Source organism: Vigna umbellata, chromosome 2, assembly GCF_029865625.1.
Source record: "Vigna umbellata cultivar VRB3 chromosome 2, Vumbellata_1.0, whole genome shotgun sequence".
NCBI lineage: Eukaryota > Viridiplantae > Streptophyta > Magnoliopsida > Fabales > Fabaceae > Vigna > Vigna umbellata.
In genome coordinates this window covers 9,234,400-9,256,442 of record NC_142166.1, presented here as the reverse complement: position 1 = coordinate 9,256,442, position 22,043 = coordinate 9,234,400, and the positions used below count along the sequence as shown (strand labels likewise).

Below are 22,043 nucleotides of genomic sequence, written 5' to 3'. Positions count from 1 at the left end.
TTTTTCTTATGTTGGTTGAATATAAGAAAATGATTAAAATAATAATAATAATTAATAGTTAGTAATTTATATCTTTCGATAATAATTTGTTGTTGATTAATATTTAAAATTACAAATTGCTTGCTTAAGATATAATTTAAGAAATGCCATTTATTTTTCTATTATCCTAATTAGTGTCTATATCTCTCTTCCCGTCTTAGGAAATGATGGTCACACATGTTCAAGATAACCAATTTGAGGAAGGAGTTTTTTTCACAATGTAAATAATTACCATCTATATCTTTCAATCAACTATCATCGAATAAGAAGACAAAAATAATAGAAAAGTTTGATCATGACCGGACCTCTACGGTTGAACCCATTCCATGAAGATTTTATTAGGTTTCTTAAATTTCCAGTGTATGAGCAATCTAATAATAAAATGATGTCCTTTTATTTATTTTTGTCTCATATGTAATTCTTGTATAATCAAGACTTTTTAAAAGATTTGTTGAAAGGATTCATTTGTATTTGTATGAAATGAATTAATTCATAATTAAATTGTGACATTTGAACTGTTATATTTTTAAGTGAAAAAAGTTTTATCTTAACAATAAGTTATAACTTCTAATATAGTGATTAATGTTTGATTTAATGATTGGTATCAAAACCAAAATCAAAGAGTTTAATTCTTGGGAGGACAATTTTTCAGGAGAGAAAAAGTTAACAACATTACTTTTAAAAAAATATAATTAAACTGAGAGTATTTAATATGTAACTTAGTGAAAACTTTTATATAAGACGCAATATAATAGGAATAGTTAATATTATTTGTTATATAAGAGAAGTCGCATGGACGACAATTCAGACAACATTAATAAACAAAATGAATAATTAATACATATTTAATGCTCTCATACATTTGTGAGTGAACAAGCAAAGTAATAAAGATGATGATTTGAAGTGAAGACATAAAAGAATTCTCTTAATTCAACTCAATTCTTAACAGAAACTTGTTCTAAGTTCAAAAGATAGCGAGAAGCAAGAAAAAAACAGTAATTAAGAACTAAATAATACTCATTTGAATATTTATAAATTAGTCTAATTAGTCAAGCTTTGATCATGTTAATGGAGCATTGCATGTAGTACGTTGAGAAAAAATAATCAGTGTAAAAAAAGATTTCTTGTAATTTTTATTTTATTTTATCTTTTGAAATTGTGTATTATTACTTCTTACCAAACTTAAGAAAGAGAGTTTTTGCTTAAAAAAAAGCTTAAGAATTTTAGACAATATGGAAAATTGTATGTCAAGTTTAAACTATTGTCTGACTATGGATAATCAAACAAAACACTCAAATTTTTCAAAAGTCTTAAAACACAATTCAATCATCCCTTCTTGTGTATTTGACCTATTTTCATAATTGGTATAAAAGATAACTTCTAAAGGGTTGAACGCCTAATAGAGAAAAAAAATTATCGAAACAAAACAACAACAAACATTAGAGAAAAGTTCATCAAACCCAATTTAGATTGGTAAGACTTTTCAAAGGAAGTGAAAATATTTTTTAACTCATACTCAATATCGTATTTTAAGAGAGATAAAAGAGGGTACAAAAACTAGATTATCTTTTAGAAGACTTCTGCATAAGATGAACTTGATTGATGAAATTGTTATGAATAAATGGGTACCTATGTTAGATGAAAGTAAATGATAGGGTCACTTGATTGAATTCATCAATCCAATCCTAAAAAAAATACTAGAAATCTTATAAATCTCGAGGGTTATTGTCACATATACCAAGGGCAACATAATTTTCACACAAAAAGGTGGAAAGTGACCATAACGATTAATATTGGTTGTATCTATTCTCCATTCTTAATTTTCATTAAAGGTATTTAAATATGTCCATTCAAAATAAAACACTCATAAAGTGCTCCAATTTAATAGAAGTAGCACTAGTGTTGGAGATTATCAAGATAAATTCGACCAATTATAAAACTTGTCATTAAACTAGACCAAAGGTAATGCAATTATGAAAAGTTATTCAAAACCTTCATTTCTTTTGTTTTTATGTGTTTGTAACATGTAAACATGTCTACCATGATTTTGTTATGTATATCAATTTTGTACACACGGTAGATGAAGACAATAAAATCTATGTATAAGGAGCTTAGAAAAGAAAATTATTAATTAAAACATGAAGATTAACTCATCTTAATCTAATAACAAGAAGTTTCAAAAATCATACCAAATAATCACTAATCAGAACTGAAATTGACCTTAAAAATAACATCGTCAAAAATATTTTTTTTATTATCAAACTCTAACACATAAAAAATCATTATCCAATATATTCCAAACTCAACTTTTAATTAATAATTATGTTGTATATTTTGTAATATATTATCATTAATAGCATAAAATTTTAATTAAAAATCAAATTTATTTTATTAGTTATTTTTTTTACTTTTTTAATTCTAGTTAAGTCCTTATGCATATACATATTCAATCTTAATTAAAGACGAAATTATTATAACCCCATTTGTCAGAATCAGTAAAGTCAAATGTCAGAACCAGTAAAATCCACGCACGTATCGTTTAGTGGAGTTCACGTGTCAAGATGGAGGCTCACACTCAGATGATGAACGCCAGGTGTCAAGCGAAGAGGATCCAAAAATCAGTTACTGGAAAACAGGTGTCGACTGAAGAGGGGACGTTCATTTTGACGTGTGCAGCAAAACTTGAATTTTCAGAAAAACCTACCCCACTCTCTGCATGCACCCTTTTTTCAAAATTTCTGAAGAATTTCATTCTCTCCTCCTTCTCTCTACATCCTCTTCATCTTCTCTCTGAGAAAACACTCACTTTCTCTTCTTCGATCACTATTTCGGCACCGTAGAAGTACTTCTGGCGTCAAGAGCTTCCAGCTAAACCGTTCGGTTTGTGAAGCTGAGCTGGTAAGTCCTTCTCTGCACTCAATCGTTCGTCTTCCTAGGCATGCAAATCCAGTTCTGTTTATCTGTGTTGATCGCCATTCTTCAAATGAGTAGTCTAAGAGTGTTTTGATTTTCTTGGTTTAGTTGAAAAATTGTCGAGCGTTGAGAGTAGAAGAACCGGTAGCGGTGGACTGTACTTCTGCCTTTAGAACGATCGTTCACATTAGAGGTAAGGGAAGCTTATTTAATTTAATTTGTATGATGTTGTATTGTATGAACGTTCGTTATTTGACTGAATGATTTTGATGCATGATGGTTGATATGATTGGATTGAATGAACGTTCGTTAATTTAATGAGTGGAAATGAAATATGGCTGAGTTATGTATAATGTATGAAATATATGAAACTTATATGATATGGATTGTATGAAGTATGAAAGTCGATTATAATATGAATGTATAAAGTTATGAAACTATATGTTAAGAAATGAGACAGATATAAATGAATTCTGAGTATGAAATTTCTCATATGAAAGTGTACGTTCATTACTGAACGGCCTTCGACCGTTCGGTTCTTCTGGTAAATATAGTTGAAATGGGATTCTTTCATTTGGAGAGAATCCTAGTTGAGGACGAGCGTTCTCGTGTGGTAATACTATGCTTGAGCGTTCGGCCAAGCACAGTTGTATCTGGATATCCTGTGATAAACTAAATTTCTATATGTAACGGTATATTTTGTTGTTCGTAAACACTACTTCGATAGTATCTTATTATATTTATTAAGCATTTTATTATAAGTTTATTAGTGCTCGGTCTTACACCAAGCGCTCGTACTGAGTAGTGCTCGGTCTTACACCAAGCGCTCGTATTGAGTAGTGTTCGGTCTTACACCAAGCGTTTGTACTCGTTTCTTATATAATCTATATTGATGAAAAATAGCGTTCGTCTAACTTCAATAGAATTTTCTTCTCTACCATGCTCGGTCATTGACTGGCATTCGGATTTCTTGATGTAAATTCAACTAAGCTAAATATTCATAAGCGTTCGGTTTCTTTATGTAAATTCTTCTAAGTATCATTACTGAAATGTCTTGATATGTCTGTATCGATTGGTTCCGGCCTAGAGTCGTAACACTTGGCGAGGCCTTTTCAGCGTTCGGTTATAGCTATCACGAGTCAGTTCATATAATTGATTGACTTGGTAATTAACGGTCGGTTCATTCTCCAAGTGTTTGTCCTCGTTCTGAGTGAGGATTGAACGTTCGGTATCTGGTGTCTTTATAAATCTTTGAACAAAGAGGAAATTGAAATGATTGATAATGAAAGATGAAACTAAGATGATTGATAATGGAAGATGAGGAGAATATGATATGGATGAAATATGTTGGAATTATAAACGAGCATTCCGGGGAGGAACGACTTATGTTGAATATTGAATTTGTAAAGTATGAATGTGGGAACGCTAATGCTGGCGGTTCATCCTGATGTTCCGTGGGTACTCGTCTTCACGTAGAGGAGGGCAGGCCATGTGTGGGAACGACAGTGGGTCCTAGTCCTTAGGGGTACTTTGGACAGATAGGGCTAACCTCGGGTGGCAACTGTTGAGTGTATCCCAGTTACTACATCACCCGGGTGCACGAACGCCTGTAGCTACACAGATTTCATACAGTCCGGACAGTCAGTCTAGTGATAGGCTTTGTATGATACGTACGTTGAAATTTATTTGCTGTTGGATTATTTGAAATGTATGTTTATGCATGAATTAAATTACATAAGCTTACCTTGTGTTTCCTGTCGTGTCTGGTTTTGTACGTCCGTCCTTGTCATTGCAATGATCATCCGTGTGGATGTGAGCAGAAGGAGACGAGCGGCTGGAAGAGGCGCTGGAAGAAGAAAATTTGGAAGAAATTGAAGTCAAGACCGAAGAGTAGGACGTTCGGTCAATAGTTTAGTTATAGTAAGGTGGTCGTTCGATCACCTACCCTTTTGTTAAGAATGGCCGTTCGGTATTTTCTTTTGTAAATCGTTCGGTCAGGTTTGTTTATCTTGTACGGCTTAAATTTGTAACTCCTTCTGTAAGGTCGTTCGGCCATGAGCGTACGCTCGACTCTAGTGTAAGACTGATCTGGATTATTATTAATATGATTATTCTATTATATGGTTATTATTGTATTTTTGGGATGTTACACCATTATTAAATGGTATATATTTGCAATATTTTTCAAATTATATATTTGAATCTTTCAGTATTAATATAAATTTTATCTGTCCACATTTTTATATGTTCTAAATATAATAACACAATATAAACAAAATTTACTTTATTATTGAATCAATATTTTCATTCGAGGTTACAAATTTTTTAAAAGTTATTTACATTTTTACTTTTATATCTCATCGATTAATATTTACTTATTATTTTTAAAATATTATTTCTTATTATAATCACCTTTTAAATTTTTATTTTTAAAATACATACCTTTCTAAATTTTATGAAAAATTAATTTTTTACTACTTAATATTTAAAGAAATTATTCTTTATTTGGAAAATTATAAATTTACTTCACTTTATTCAAGAGTTAAATCAGTTTAGAATATGATGTCCTGAAAATCAAATTCCGACAAGTATTTTGATGAAAGAAAATCCCTAAATATCTTCAATATTTGATTTCTAAAAATTAAATTATAAAAGTTTATAATAAATTGTGTCATTAAATAAGTGTTTGAGCCTTAAAAAAGAACAAATTCTAATGGCGAAGAGGATGAGTTTAATTGGGTAAACAAAATCAAGGAGTTTTTTTTTTCAGGAAAAAGTTCACCAATCACTATGAAATAATGGTATAATTGTTAGTTACAAACAAATCTGACATCAAATAAAGAAACAAATATAAATTTATATTAACATAAAATGCTTTTATCTTAAATTTTTTTTAAAATAATATTAAAAATAAATTTTTGAAAATTTGATTCAAAAGAGATAATATCTTATCAATATAAAAATTGTTTCAATTTTATTATTATTTGTGTGTCCCGTAAATTCCCTTCATAGAAATGCTGGTCCATGAAAATGTTATGGAAGATGATTATGTACGGAGAAAATGATATGGAAAAATGGGTAGAAGAAACGGACAAAGGGAGCAGTTACGGAGTCGTACATTTAGCTGTGCTGGCATCCCACGTGGCAACTTCTGCAGACCTACCACATTTACCGAGGATTAACATTTTATCACAACTAAAATTTTAAATGAATTTTTGTTTAATCATTGCATTATATAAAACCTAATATAATATTTTAGTTTTGTAAAACTATATAAAATTCGAATTTTGAAATAATAATTACTCAGCTTCTGTTAAATCGTTGATGTTAAAGTTAATGTATGTAAAACAAAAAGTAATTAGTGTTATCTTCAATAAAATAGTTGTGTATTAATTATACGATAGTTGTTAATGAAAGAAAATATATTATTGATGAAGTAAGGTGATAAGAAGTGACGGTATAGAAATTTAAGTAATAACTAGTGTTTAAATTGGAAAGATGATTTGAGAGATAAAATTGCGATGTTGTTTGGATTAAATAACTTAAAAGAATAAATGAAAATATTTGAAAATAAAATTTATGAAAATTTATATATGATGTGATGAGTACAATAAATTAAAAAAAATGTTTTAATAGATAAAATTAGATAATTATTATTTGCACTTAAAAATAAATATGATATAAAGAAAAATATAAATATTAAAAATTATGTTAAAATAAAATTGAAATTTTTATTTAAAATTAAAAAAATATTATAATCATAATAACTATTAATATGTAATATATATATATATATATATATATATATATATATATTTGATGAAGTTTGTAATTTAAAATTAAATAATTATTATTATTATCATTATATATTGTTATCAATAAAAAAAATGTGTGTGCACGTATAAGGAAAGGCAATCTATTACATAAAAATATAATTGATTTTCTCTCTTATTATATCACATATAACCTAATTTAGAGAACTAGCACAATATCATGAGAGGATAATAGAGGATAATCAATTTTGGAAAAGAAGAGAATCAATTATCTCTCTCTTTAAAATCAATTTTAGTATTTTTAAATCATCCATAGTGAATTCTACAACCAACACAATTGATTTCATGTCATCACAAATGTACTTGGAATCAATTACAACATCACCATAATTGATTTTATTGTCTCAAAAACATTTTTATTTATCCAGAATCGATTTTAGTGACACAAAATTGATTATAGTCTTTTGAAAATGTATCTAAAATCGATTTTAGTCTTTCGAAATGGATTCAAGCATTTTTCTTCCTACATAATTAATTCCATGACGGACAAAATTAATTCCTCCACTTTTTTTCTTCTTCCCAAAACCCATGCATATGTGAGGACAACATGATCTTCTCATTTTGCATAAATAATAAATCACCTTAGATCTCCTCAATATTAAAGATGAAAATCCCGTCTTTTCTCGCAAATCATCATCTGCAGTCATCTTCAAATGCTTAGTAACAAATAAGTAACTCACCCGTAAATCCATCTGCAGATACAATACATCGACAAAACCAAACACAATTTTAGAGCTTGAACGAGGTGATAAAAAAGCTTTAAAACAAAATTTAATAGAGTATATCTAAGACTCCTCTGTCTAAAAACAAAAACAATCACCTTTAGAAAATATAAACACAGTTTTCATATCTTTAAAAAAAAAATTCTCTAAAACCTCAATCTTCTCTCTTTGAGAACTCACCTTAATCTCATCTTCTTGATCAGATGTTGTTTTTACAATCATCGACAAAGAACATTATGAAACTCATCGATTAAAATTGTGCATACAGTAAGTTCCAACTCTATCCATTTTTAAAGTTGGGTTTTCAATCTTCCTAGTTTGTTTTTTTGATTGCATGTGGTCCTTTTTTATCCCAAACTTATCATTTCATGACAAATTCGTCTTATGCTTGGATCATTGATTTTATATTTCTTGCATATGTAGAAAGAGGTTTCGTAAGCTAAGGAAGAGCGTGGGTGAGCTTAAGAACACCTTTTATAGGTGAGGAAATCTAATTATAACTTCTACGTGTTGTGATTTTATTCTAATTTTGGTTGTGTTTTGGTAAACTATAAATTGGAACTAAAAATTGTTGCTTGTTTGGAATAGTAATGATTTCTGCTTGTTGATTTTGTTATTGTATTTGCATTAAATGTATGCTTAAATGTGATGTTATGAGATAGTTGAGAAATCAAGTGTGTTAAAGCTCAATTGTGAATTTTGGGTGTATAATTGGAGAGTTCTACTTGAACAATTTGTCAATTTGGTACAAACAATATACTGTTTTAAGATGGATTTGAGAAGGAAGAGAATAAAGGTGCCAAATTAAGCAATTGAGCAAGTTGAAGATATGATATACAAGAACCTGTTGTCATCGCGTTAGGCTATGCTGAAAGGCATTGAGCATCAATTTAAAATTTCAAGTTAAGGACTATTTTCATGCTAGGGCATTGGGAGGCAGAGGTAGAGAATATCGTTGGACAAGTTGATTCCAGAGGGTTTCAATGGCCTCTAGTGCTAGGCGCTAAGTCGCATTGTTGGGCACCCTCATGATAGAGGGCTTTAGGGGTCGCCAGCGTTGGGCGCCAGCCTAGGCTACTGGGCACTCCAAAGATAGTGAATCTTTGTGATGCTATCGTTGGGCGCCCCTTCACTACTGCTAAGTGCCATTTTGTGCGGTATTTTCTGGTTTTGCTAAATTTCATGTTTCATGGGTTATGACTTTTAAATTATGAGTATTATGCTTTCAAAGAGATGATATTAATGTATATGATGATGGAAATTCAAGGAAATTTAAAGAAGAAAATCCTATTGTTATGTTTTTTTAGTGTATACATTGATGTATGAATTCAAGTAAGGAAATATCATGATACTCCAATAATCATTCACACTCATATAGAGTATAATGGATGGTAAAAGTAGCAAAAGGACCTAGTAGGTGGGTTTTTCCTAGCTAATGACATGAATGTGAATAACATTGTGTGTGGTAAAGTGAAACTCATTAACAATTACTCTGTAGAACAATAGAAATCACCACAAGTGCATGTCTCAAGTGAATCTAATATTAATACATGTATCGATAATTGAGTTATAAGAGTAGTTAATTACATGTTTTATTACTCTGTGATTGTTTGAATTGTTAGGTATTATAACAAATTTGTTTACTTGATATGTATAGTTTTCTTTTTTACAAATTAGCTCATCTTTTTTGTGTGTGTTAATTTGTTTTCTTTTTCTATTTACAATTATCATCTTTATCAGCTATCTAGTTCATAGATTTCATTATCCTAGTTATTAGCTCATGTGAAAGACTTTAAGTAGTTTTTATTTGGTTAAGTTTTAATTTCTTAAGTTGTACATAATCATACATATATTATACGAATTATTGTTATACTTTTGAATAACTCTCATACTATAATTTAGTGCTGATTTTTTCTATTTTTTATTATTAATTATATAATATTTTATTTAATAAATTTAACTATTAAATAAGATGTTACAATATATTATTATTTTATTAATAAATGAAACATTATACAAAATTTTAATGCATGTTTATTTTATTTAAAAGTAAATAAATAATTTTAATATTACTTATGAAATTAATAGAAAATGAAAACTTATTTGTCCAGAAAAAATATATGTTGTCTCACATAGACTTAAATTGTAAAAAAGTAAATTCTTATCTTACGGAAATATTTTTTTCAAAGCATACAGCTAACCAAAGAATATATTAACAAAATGTTTTAAATATACTTATTAAAATATTAATAATATGTTTTATTATAAAATAGGTTAAACCCCTTTAGTTGTTTCTATTTTTGTGGGTTTTTCCAGTTCGATCATCATTTTATTAGAATTTTCAATTTAATCTTAAAAAAATGCTAATTTGAGTCAATTGGACCATTAGTGTTAAATTGACTTAACATGGTTAAGTTTTTGGTGAAGTTCAGTCACAAATTTTTTTAAACGTGGCATTCTCAACGCTATATACGGGAATATATAATTAAAAAAATTATGAAAATTAAAACACAAATTAGAGTTCATTATCTTCAACTTTACCTTTCATCACCTTCAACCCTAACAACTGATGTTCATCACGAAATTTGGTTTTCATGAAATTAAGCACCACCAGATTAGGGTTTAGTAAAATCAAATTAGGTTCGAGATTGGAGTTAAAGGTGTTTCGTAGGTTCCATGGAGATTAGAAAATCTCACGTTTTGTGTCTAGCGCGGTTTAGGGTTCGTGGCTAATTTGGGGATTTTCAGATTTGTGATTATGTATCAAGAATCTTTGTCTTTTTCATAAACGAATGTGATTTCAGATTTGGGGGTTTTAGAATGGCTTTTTAGCATATATTTACAAAAATCAAGAAGGAAAAAAAGGAAGCAATTCCTGTTTCCGCGTTTGGGTTGAATGCATTTCTACCTGTTCATGCCAAAATCAAGAATATTTACACGTTGGCTTTGCAGGAGTTTAAAAGCAACGTTGTGTGAGAAGCAGAAAAAATCCATTTATTTTAAGAATTTTGAGTTCAATTTACGTGTTCTGGAACAAAACTCCTCTTGGAGATCGACACTCCATGACCGAATTTTGGGGAAACAGAGCTGGTTGGGAAAATAACTAATTTGGAATTTTACAGGTTTCAAATGGTTTAACGAAGAAGAAAATAGATGATGATGAGTTGGGTTGCGGCGAGAAGAGCTTGAGCGCTGGTTACGTTGGCCATGGTGGCGATTTGCCCTCGCAGTGCTGGATGGAAGGAGAAGAATTAAAGCGAACATGATAGAGTCACGATTTTGATTTTGTGATTACTTGATTGCAGGTTGATGGTGCACGAGGAAGATGATGATGGTTTTGAGGCGCGATTGGGTTCTCTGATGATGATTATTGTTGTGTAATGTACAGGAATTACAGATGGTGGAATGAAAGCTATTGCTGAATTTAGGGTCTGGGTGATGGACAAGGAAGAAGATTTTTGGGTAGTGCTTCATTGCAATGAAAGATGACTTTTTTAAAATTTTTTAATCAAAATGTTAAAATGTTTTTAAATTCCACATAGAGCTATGTTAATGCCATGTTTAAAAAACTTGCCACGTCAACCTTCCACCTCATAAAAAAACTTAATCCCGTTAAGTCAAATTTAATGACAGGGCCCAATTGACTTAAATTAGCATTTTTTAGGACTAAATTGAGTATTCTAATTAAACGAGGATCGAATTGAGAAGAACCCACAAAAATAGGGACAATTAAGAGGTTTAACCTATGATAACGTAATATAGTGATAAAAATTAATAGTTAACGTTTATTAAAAATCACAACAAAAATATGTTTTTAAATTTTATAGATTTTTTAATTTCATAATCAAATGTTTTAAGAATATCATATATTTTTACAAAGAAAAACTCTATATCACAATAGCTATTTTATCCCGTTCTATATAAATACATTTTCTCTATATACAATATACACACTAAGTTGAAATGATACCACTTATGTTGAAGCAATTACATAATACATAAATAAGATATCTATAAAAAAACATTAAGGTGGAATTGTAACTAATTTAAATAATCATGAAAGTTATTCATTTTTTTCCAATAAACTTAAATTCTGCCCAAAATAACTACCCAAGAAAATGCGCCCATGTGTTAATTAATATTGATAAGTCTTCAAATATTTTAATTAAAAATTGAATAACCATTTTTTTTTTACTTTTCTTAATTGAAACATTTTGATAAAAAAATTGTTACAAAAGTTATTAATTTAAAAGTAACTTGAATAACATGTAAATTTTTTTATTAATAAAATAATATTTTAATATAGATGATTAAATATGAATTCTTTCATATTAAAAACAAACTTGTTACTTAAGTGAAATAGGTGCTATTTTGTTTGTGTTGAAAAAATTACTTAAGTAAAAATAACTCGTTCAAACAATTATATGATAGGAATGTAATGTTATTGTATTGAATTTATGTTTTTATACATACTTTATGTTGATGAGATTATGTATAAATGTCATAAAAATATTTTTTATGGTTAATTTTTTAATTATTATAAAATATTTTCTTCAAATTATCTATTAATTATTATTTCACATATTACAAATAATATATATTAGTTTTACAACAATAACAATTTATTATTACGATAAATTTATTGATTCTCAAAATCATATTAAAATACTTATAATTATTGATTAATACTGAATACAAGATACATTGATAATTTATATCTATTGAATTCTAGAGTCAATTGCACCTTGTGAATACGTTTTGAACAACACATAAAAAAGTCCCTATTAAACTCTATATTTTAGGCATAGAAAGAATCTTCATATTTTTATTATTTCTGTCTATTAAGATAAAATATTTGCTATTAGTTTTTATTTGTATAATTTATCTATTTATTTATAATCTGGATAAAACAACAAAAAAAATAAAAATAAAACATTTTAATATTGTGTGTTGAAGAGCGTGGCCGACAACTCGACAGCAGATTTCATGAGGTTCACCTCTCTCCACCTGCTCTCATTCCCTCTTCAACTCACCAACTGCACATTTTGTTTCCATGCCAAAACAAATGTATAAAAAAGAATCAAATATTAAAATTATTCATTTTTAACTGTTCAGATGAATATAAATATTAAATTCGAAAACTATTATTTATTTCTTCTTATGTTTTAAATAGTATTTCGACGCATTTAAATTTAGTAAAATATTTTTTAGTTTATAATGATAAGATGTAAGCCCAAAACTTTTCAACTTATCTAAATTGATCTTAGTATATTAAAGGTTTAATAGCCAATTTAGTCCCCACTTTGGTTGAAAAATCTCAATTTAGTCCCTCGTTATAAAAGTGTTTTGAATTAGTCCTAACTTTTAAAATAGTGGGTCAGATTGGTCCTTTCTGTTAAATATAAGTTAACAAAATTAATGGATGATGATGTGACACAACTTAAAGCTAACGAGGGACCAATCTAACACATCAGCTTTAAGCTGTGTCACATCATCATCCATTAATTTCGTTAACTTATATTTAACGAAAGGGACCAATCTGACCCACTATTTTAAAAGTTAGGACTAATGTAAAACACTTTTATAACGAGGGACTAAATTGAGATTTTTCAACCAAAGTAAGGACTAAATTGGCTATTAAACCTATATTAAATTTAGTTCAATGTGGTAGCCAATTAAAACTTAAAAAATCTAGAAAGTAAAATAAATTTTAATCGAATTGATTTACAATAAATATAACTGATTTACTCGCACATACAAGTTGAAGATATACTACGAAATAAAAGGATGCATTCACACTATAATACATTCTTTTAAAAATCATCATGTACAATTATAATGTCATATCCGAAACATTTTTGAGGTTATAACTCAAAGTACTTTAAACTATTCTAAAGATGGAATATAACCGTAATAATTTTCCTTAATCCAAATTACATTATTTATTCTTGCTATTTTTTCTCTAAATTATGTCGACGAATACCTATTAAAAGCATCATGACGTTCAAGTTAGTAATATGACCGATCGGTTAACATAATCAGTAATACATATTATGTGCATGATGATTTAAATTCATATCTATAATCTTTATTTATAGTAGTTAGGAAGTGTCTTTGTCTTTTGTCGGCCTAATGACAGTCCAATAACACCCTAATATGCATTAAGAGCTTAATAAGTCATTATTGTTGATAATTTGACCATGTTATACCCGATCAGTCACGTTGTTCGCCCTAACATAAAGGAACTTGAAAAGGATGAGCTTGATCTTGAAGGAGGATGGTCTAGATGGACGATTTGGGTGGACGGCCTAGGTGGACGACAGGATGATGTCGGATCCTACTGTACGATACACATTGGTAGATGGCCTGGGTGAACGGTCTGGGTGGACGACCTGGTGGGTGACCAGGATAGTCGGTTTAGGTGGACGACCTGATGAACGACGGTGTGATGCCAAATCTTACTGTACGGTACACATGGATGGACAGTCTGATGGACGGTCAGAGAAGTCGACCTTAGTGGACGAGAGAGTGATGCCAGATCCTATTGTACAGTAGAATAAACAATTGTTTGTAATTATTTAGAAGATTTTTTTAAAGAATTATAAGTGCATTATCTTTCTTTAAGTGTGATTGTATGTTTCACATGTGAAATATGATTATAATTTAGGTAATTTTAAGATAGGAGAATAATCACTCTAAAGTTGAGTTAATTGATATTTGATGTTGAATCAGTTTATTTTAATCATTCTAAAAATCTTGCATGAAATATTTTTATCGCTACCAATACTACTAACGGACCTTGTTTATTTACGTGAGAATCTTAATTCTTGAATAAAGTGTTTTGAGATATTTTCTTTGAATATGTTATTAAACAACCTCCTTTATTTACAAATGACCTTAAAGCTTGTTTTAACAATTTTTTCAAAAAGAAAAAGATCTTAGAATCTTTAGTTAAAACCAAACTTTTTGATGAAGGTGCATTTATTAATAGATCGTCTATGTATTATTGAGAAAATTATTCTTCAAAAAAGTTAGCATAAAAATCTTTATTAAGTCAGTTGAGAAAAGAGTATTGAATGTTATTGTTAATCACATTTTTTTACCTTTTTAGATAATTGAAAATATGCATGTTGTAAAAGTTTTATTCATTTGGAATATAGAAAAAAATATACAAACTCAATATGATATTATACAAATAACATATAATTGGCCTTGATAAAAGTTTTGTAGTGTTAATATGTAAGAATGTCAAAGAGATATTAGATGTTTTGGAAATGATTTATAAGGCAACAAAAGGTGTTGAGGTAGTTAGGAAAGAACACCTCATACAATAGTATGAAATATTTAGGATGTTTCAGAGAGTAAACAACAATGATGGGCAAAGATGATCTTGTTATGTAGAAAGAAAATTGACAGAAAAAGGATAAACATCAGGATTTTGTAGTCCTTGAACAATAATTAACAACCTAAGGTATTAAAATACATCACTTTCGTTAACATGACAACTTTGTTTAGAAAGTCAAGAAAACATAAAATTAAGTTGAAAAAGACTAAAAAAATAAATATAGAAATTTTGAAAAGAAGAGAAAGAACTCAGTACTTAAGAATACATAATGTAATAGATTTTACAAATCACTAAAATATAAATCTTATCTTTTTTGGTCAGTAAATTTCCAAGATTAAAAAAAAAACTATTTTCAATATAAGAAAGTATCAATATCTCTTAATAAATATCAAAACACAAGTTGAAGAAGAAAAAGAGAGAAAAACATAAAAAAAAAAAGAAAAAACAGTGCGCACCTTCTACTACTAATAAAGAAACGAACTTGTAGCTAATTGAAGATGTAAAGTAATTTATAAGTTTTGAGTTGATTAATACGAAATATTGAATTGAACAATTTAAATTGATTTAAAATATCTTCAAATTGTTTCAATCTCAACCTCTATTATACTTAAATATAGTTTATTTATTTATTCTTCAAATAATTTTATATACTATTTGATACCATTTAAATTAAGATTAAATTATTAAATTAATATATGAACAATCCCAAAATTTGATAATATTAATATAAATATTTGAGTGAAGGTTTGTTTTAAGATTTTTGTTATAGGAGGGACATATTAGTATTTTGGCATGGTGTGTGGTGGGCCAGCTGTGGGCAAGGTCGTTTCGGTCAATTGCCCTGAAAAATATTAGAAAAATGGAAGATAGCGATACGAGACGAGCAGTGCAGTGGTCTGCAGGGATATTTGTCAGTCCCAAAGACTCTTTCTTTCGCTTCTTCTCCTTCACACTATTCCCCATACCTTCTTCAACAAACTGACACTTCTCCCAAAACATAGTACACTCTCAGACACACCAGAGAAACAAACTCTTCTCTCTTTCTTTCTTTCTTCCACACACCGCAAACAACTATCCTTCCAAATTTTCACCTTCCATTTCTGGCCGGAAATGCAGGATATACATTCCATCTGCGGCGGTGACCGCAGGCTCAGACAGCACCACCAGCACCACCACCAGCCGCTAAAGTGTCCACGCTGTGACTCACTCAACACCAAGTTCTGCTACTACAACAACTACAACCTCTCCCAGCCACGCCATTTCTGCAAGAACTGCCGCCGCTACTGGACCAAAGGCGGCGTCCTTCGCAATGTCCCCGTCGGCGGTGGTTGCCGCAAGTCCAAACGCTCCAACAAACCCAAAACTACCGCCAACAACACCAACGATAGCAGCAATAACAACAACAACAATCCTTCCCCTTCCTCGCAGATCGCTCCGGCAACCGCGTCCACGACGCCGTCGGCTGCGGAGCCGGAGCGCAACTCGAACTCCCACTCCAGCAGCGAAAGCTCCACCCTAACCGTCACGGAGGCGATGTCGGCGCCGACATCGAAAACTTTGTCTAGCAGCGCTTTGTTCCTGGACAACGTCCGCGAGTCGAAGCTGTTCGCTAACGCTAATAACCCATCTTTGGAGGGCGGTGGCGTTTTCTCTGAGATAGGGAGCTTCAGCAGCCTCATTGCTTCAAATAACGAAGCATTGGGGTTTGGGTTTGGGAATTGCAGTAATAACAACGGCAACAGCAACAGCAACATCCTCGATGCGACGACGTTTCGGTTCGGCGTTACTCATCCGCAGGGGAATAATAATGATCAGGTGCAAGTGGCGGGCGGTAGAGAGCAACAGCAGAATCATGAGGAGTTCGGTACGGCGTCGTTTCTCGATCTGACGGCGCCGCTGGAGTTTTCTTCGTCGGCGCAGAAGGGTGGTCATCATGGAGGGTTTGGGTCGTTGGATTGGCAAGCCGGTGCGGATCAAGGTTTGTTTGATCTCCCTAACACCGTTGATCAACCGTACTGGAGCCACAGTCATTGGTCCGATCAAGATAATCCCTCTCTCTTTCACCTTCCTTGAGAGCACTGAAGAAATTTCTTTTTGTTTTTTGTATCTTGAGAAGAAAAAGCAAAGAAAGAAAAAAAAACTGTGGAAGGAAGTTAGAATTAATTAATTAGCATATGTAAATTTTTGTTTTAGTTGTTTTTGGAGGGTGATTATGAGAGTCATCATGTGCATGTGCAACTAACAAAGACGATGTTAGTTTCTTTTATTGTGGATTTTTATTTATGGTTTTGATGTATGATGTATGAACATGGGATGATGGATAGATAAACACAGGAATGGTGTTTAAATATATAATTGGAGATTGTAAAGTTGTTATGGCGTGTTTGGGATGGTATTTCATCCGCACTATTAATGGCTATGAATTTGAAAAGGACGCATAACACTTTGTGTATAATGTGCCACGTCACGATGCATGTTGATAATGACGATAATCATGGCCTGATTTAAGGCCACGGAGGTGTTTGCTACAGCGGAATGATGAAGAGAAGAAGGGATGGGATGGTAGAGAGAGGTCACATCGGGGATGATGACTCCACGTGGCGGGACTGATGAGTGAGTGCGAGATGTAGGGATGCCATGGCTGACAAGACATGATGAATGTGATGGATGAGTGTGCCACTCATAATCAAGATTAAAAAGATCACAAGAACGGTGGTGAAGAACAATGGGTGTGGCCAATGCTGTTGGTGCAGGTGATAGTGCCCCGGGTAAGCAAATATTTGTACCTTTACCTGAACAGAATATGTTACAACTTCTGAATACTATTATCCTCCAGACAAAGATTTCTGATTTTCATCTCACTTCATAAACTCCTCCGTAATTACAATTTTTTAGAGGTTGAGTTCTGTTTATTGAGTCAATTTTGAAAAATTCTTTTTTCTTAAGAAATTATAATATTCAAACTATCGATCTATCTGAAAAAATATAGTAATTTTATAATTTGAAGATATCAACTATAAAAAAATAGTAATGCAAATATAAGAATAAGTTACATATCGTTTATATAATTCATCGTATAATTTTTATACAAATGAGTTAATTTAAGTCGTATAAAATGAGGGAAGTTAAGTGAAGTCGAATTAAATTCAATTATAAATGGAAAATTTAATATAATCTAATTAGGTTGGATGAGTCTTTGCGAACTCAAATAAAGCAAATCCTAACAAAATGCCTTTTCTGTGAGGAAACTTGAAAAAACAGCTTGGAAATAACTTTATAACTTTAGAAAAAGTTAAAATTTTAATATTAGTAAATATTATTACTATTTAATTTTATTTGAATAGAAATTATTAGATTTAAACTTTAATGTACTAATTTCAAATCTCTATTTTAAAACAAATTAATATTAAATGTTGTTACTATAATTTATTTTGATTAAACTTATTAATAGTATTATTAAAGTTTTTTTATATATAAAAAGTAATACAAAAAACCGTACGGGTAATAGTAATTATTATTAACTATTCATCTAAAGTATTATAGTAGATTTATTTTTGTTATTAAAGCAATTGTATAAATTAGCATCAATGATATAATTTTTGTTATTATTAAAATAAGTTAATTTATTATTTATAGAAGAAAAAATGAAATAATTTTTGTTAATAATTAAAATATGTATCTAACATAAATAAAGTTAAGATGAAATAGATAATAAAGGAGACAAATATGCATTGGACTATGGATATCTTGATTAATTATTTTCTTCTCTTCGTTAAAGTCCGATAGAGTATCATTATTTCTTATGTGTAAATCCTTACTATGGTTAAAGGGTTTCATATTATCCCCTAACTAAAAAGTATTCTTAAATATTTTGTACCCTGATTTAAAGACTATCATCAAGTTACATCATCATCAATTTTTAGGTTAATTAATTCAAGAATAACCTTGTAATTTATAAGCTAGAAAGACTTGTCATCATAATATTTCGTTATCGAATCAAACTTAGTCTAGAGCATGTAATTACACAGGTTATTGGACAATAAACACTTTCATTACGAGTCAAATATAATTCAATAATTTATTAAGTCGTTTGCTACCTTTCAAATACAACTTTAATATCTTTACAACTATTATCTTTTTCAACGTCACCATCATAAAACTAGATATCTCATACCGCCATATAAACTACATGAACCACAAACCTTATATGAGTAACAACTTTCGCAACAATCGCTTACCGAACTCATATTCAAGAGAACAAGAATAAAACAAAAAAAATATGAACGCAGTAACACAAACGAAGAAGGTAGAATATTAAAATTTTACTATATCACGAGTTTAATCCATAAGATCAGTATTAAAAGTTTACTGTAATCTTAGAAGTTTTTCACTTATCACAAGTTTAATCCATGAGATCATACGAGTTTGAAAGCTTATTAAGAACATATGCATGAAACAAGACATGGAATGAAACATGATAATAAAGGAATAAATATAATTCCACAAAAATGAAGAATAAACGAAAATAATGAAAGAGAGAAACTTATGAATTAATGGAGGAAGTCAATCCACTTAAGAAGAGTATTGAAATGAATTGTCACTTGATTCTATGAACTAAGATAGAATATGTACAGTACGGTCTGTCACACTGGTGTGTATCTTACCGTCTGTCTTGGGACCAAATACCACTCAGGCTATCCATCCAGGTTGAACACCTAAGTTGTGTTCAGTATGACCTAATAGTATAGTCAGATTATTAATGATAATGACTCATTAAGCCCGTAATGCAGATTAAGGTGTGATTCGACAGTCATTAGACCAGCAAAAAGTAAAGACCCATCACAACTAGTATAAATAAAGGTCACATGTATGACTTTAGGATCATTATGTACATTATATGCATCACTTGTTGTGCTAGCCGATCGATTATATTATTGACTTGAGTATCGGAGTGCCTTTGACAAGTACTCACCCACACAACTTCGACAAGAAGGTGGGAGAGAGAACAACGTAACTTGGATGATGGAGGACCACTAAGGAGCCCATCCGGTATTTAGGACAAATTGGAGTGCTTTGAGTAAGGATCCTCAACCCCATACCCGAAACAGAATCTAAAAGAAAATCAAATTTATGGATTAATGGAAAAAGTCATTTTACTTAAAGAAGCTTCAAGTTAAGTATTGATATGAATTGCCATTTGATCCTACCAACAAATATAAGACCTAAGAAAAGTCTAAAAAATACTTTAGAATTTAAACTTCCATTCGACATCATAAAAAATTATTTACAAAGAGAGGGAAAAACTATGTATAGCCATTACCTCAGCTGAATGAAAGTCAAGTACATATAGAAATAAAATGAAATTATGATCGAAGGCCTTAAACATGTCGCTTGACAATTCAAAATACAAATAAAAGAAAATAAGAAAAATTTCCTAATGCTAAAAAATTTAACACATGCTTTTGAAGCATCACTTCATTCATGGTTGTCATGCCTTAAATTTCCTATTGACATTTTCTAGTTTTGTTGACATGTTGGTGAACCTTGTATGGGATGAATTAGACTTTGAATGTCTTCAATTGCTTCATGCATATTTACACCTCTTGACTTCTTGGGTGTAGGAGGTTGAATTACAATTATTTGCAACCATTTTTTCACATGAAAGAAAATACAATTAAGCATCAAATATTTTAAAATTTACAACAAAATAAATTTTACCACACAAACATTATTTATTGAAAACTATTTATAATCATACCTATCCATGTATAACACAACGCTAAAATCAAATTACTAAATTTGCATCAATCAACTACTAGTATTGTACATAAGTTTAAAATAAATTGGATTTACTCTTAATTCTTTTTCAAGTCAATTTTACTTGCCTTATTTTTACTTGTATAACTCACAACTTTGGGCCTTTTCAATTTCTTTTAATTGGTTCTTTTATGTGCTTTTGAAATTCTAAACTTACACCAAATATTAATATATGACTATAGTAAGAATTGAATACTTGATTCCTATGCTTGAAGTATATGAATTAGTTCCAAATGTAATCAACATCAAACTTATAGTTAACTGAAATTTTGTTATTAGGAACTATAATTTCTATAACAAGTAATAGAAAATAAAAGGAAAAGTTTAAAGGAACAATATGAACATATGACTCACAATTGGATTGCCTCATCCACTACTCATGAATGTCTTACATGTTAAGGATGCAATGATTGTAGTGTTAACTTTCCTCCTTCTTTTTGCTTCTCTTACATTTGATTATGATCCAACTTCTCAGTTTGTTCGCCATATATGTCATACTTTTAAAAGATTCTATATGAAGAGGTTTAATGTAGTTAGACAATGTCACATTAGATAATTTAGGTTGATATCTTGCACAATAATCTTCTCTAGAGGAAAACCCAAGTGTATTTTATTGATGTTGCTCCAAGAGAAGATATATTGCTTCACAATGCATCCAACCATCTTAGTTAATTCCTCCCTAGTTAAATCATCTATCTTAAATAATATTTGGTAAATGTCTTGATGCTAGAGTAAATGGTTGATCAAAGCAACATAAAGGGCATTTATCATCCCATCTCCTAAATTCTCTTAAATATGCATCATGTTGATGAATAAAAGATGAGGCAAGTTAAAATGATATTATATTTAGAATATATATATCTCCTATTATGTGTGACGAGCAACCATCTTTCAGGTACTATGACAAGGTTTTCTTTGTTCGATTAAGTAAATTTGCATGAGGGGTTATGTTTTCTTTATGCATCGATATTTATATGTATCCTTAGTGGTTAGTTATGTGTGATTTCTTCCTCAAGAAATTATTAAACAATGTACTTGTAGACATATTGTGTGAAAGATGATTAATTTTGACATCATTCTTTCTCTCATACCCTGTCATAGTTTTTTCATGGAATTTTCTTGAGCTTCTTATCAAGAAATCCAAGGATTTTCCATTAATATTTGATTGGGAGAAAAATTTTCTAAGAGCAGAATTTTCAGATATAAGAACGCTTATAGTGTTATTTTATATAGGCATTTTTATCCAAGGCTTCATCTTGCATGAAGCAATTATTTCTTAAGCCTTTCAAACTACATGATTTGATTATCACAATTTCGTTTCAAATCCTTGTTTTCTTCACACGTAATTTTGTTTTCTGCCTGAAGTTTTGCACA

The 22,043-nt window shown here is 30.1% G+C and overlaps 1 protein-coding gene across 1 annotated transcript; it reads left to right on the top strand.

The window, feature by feature from the left end:
• The first annotated feature begins 15,646 nt into the window (after positions 1-15,646).
• On the top strand, positions 15,647-17,221 carry LOC124847672 (dof zinc finger protein DOF5.4-like). Its single transcript, XM_047325218.2, has one exon. The coding sequence runs from the start codon at positions 15,963-15,965 to the stop codon at positions 16,923-16,925; it is 963 nt and encodes a 320-aa protein (XP_047181174.1). The 5' UTR covers positions 15,647-15,962; the 3' UTR covers positions 16,926-17,221.
• Positions 17,222-22,043: the final 4,822 nt, after the last annotated feature.

What these genes read in the sequence shown, in the direction of transcription:
- LOC124847672 (XM_047325218.2), top strand. Translation starts at nt 15,963, where the DNA reads ATGCAGGATATACATTCCATCTGCGGCGGTGACCGCAGGCTCAGACAG.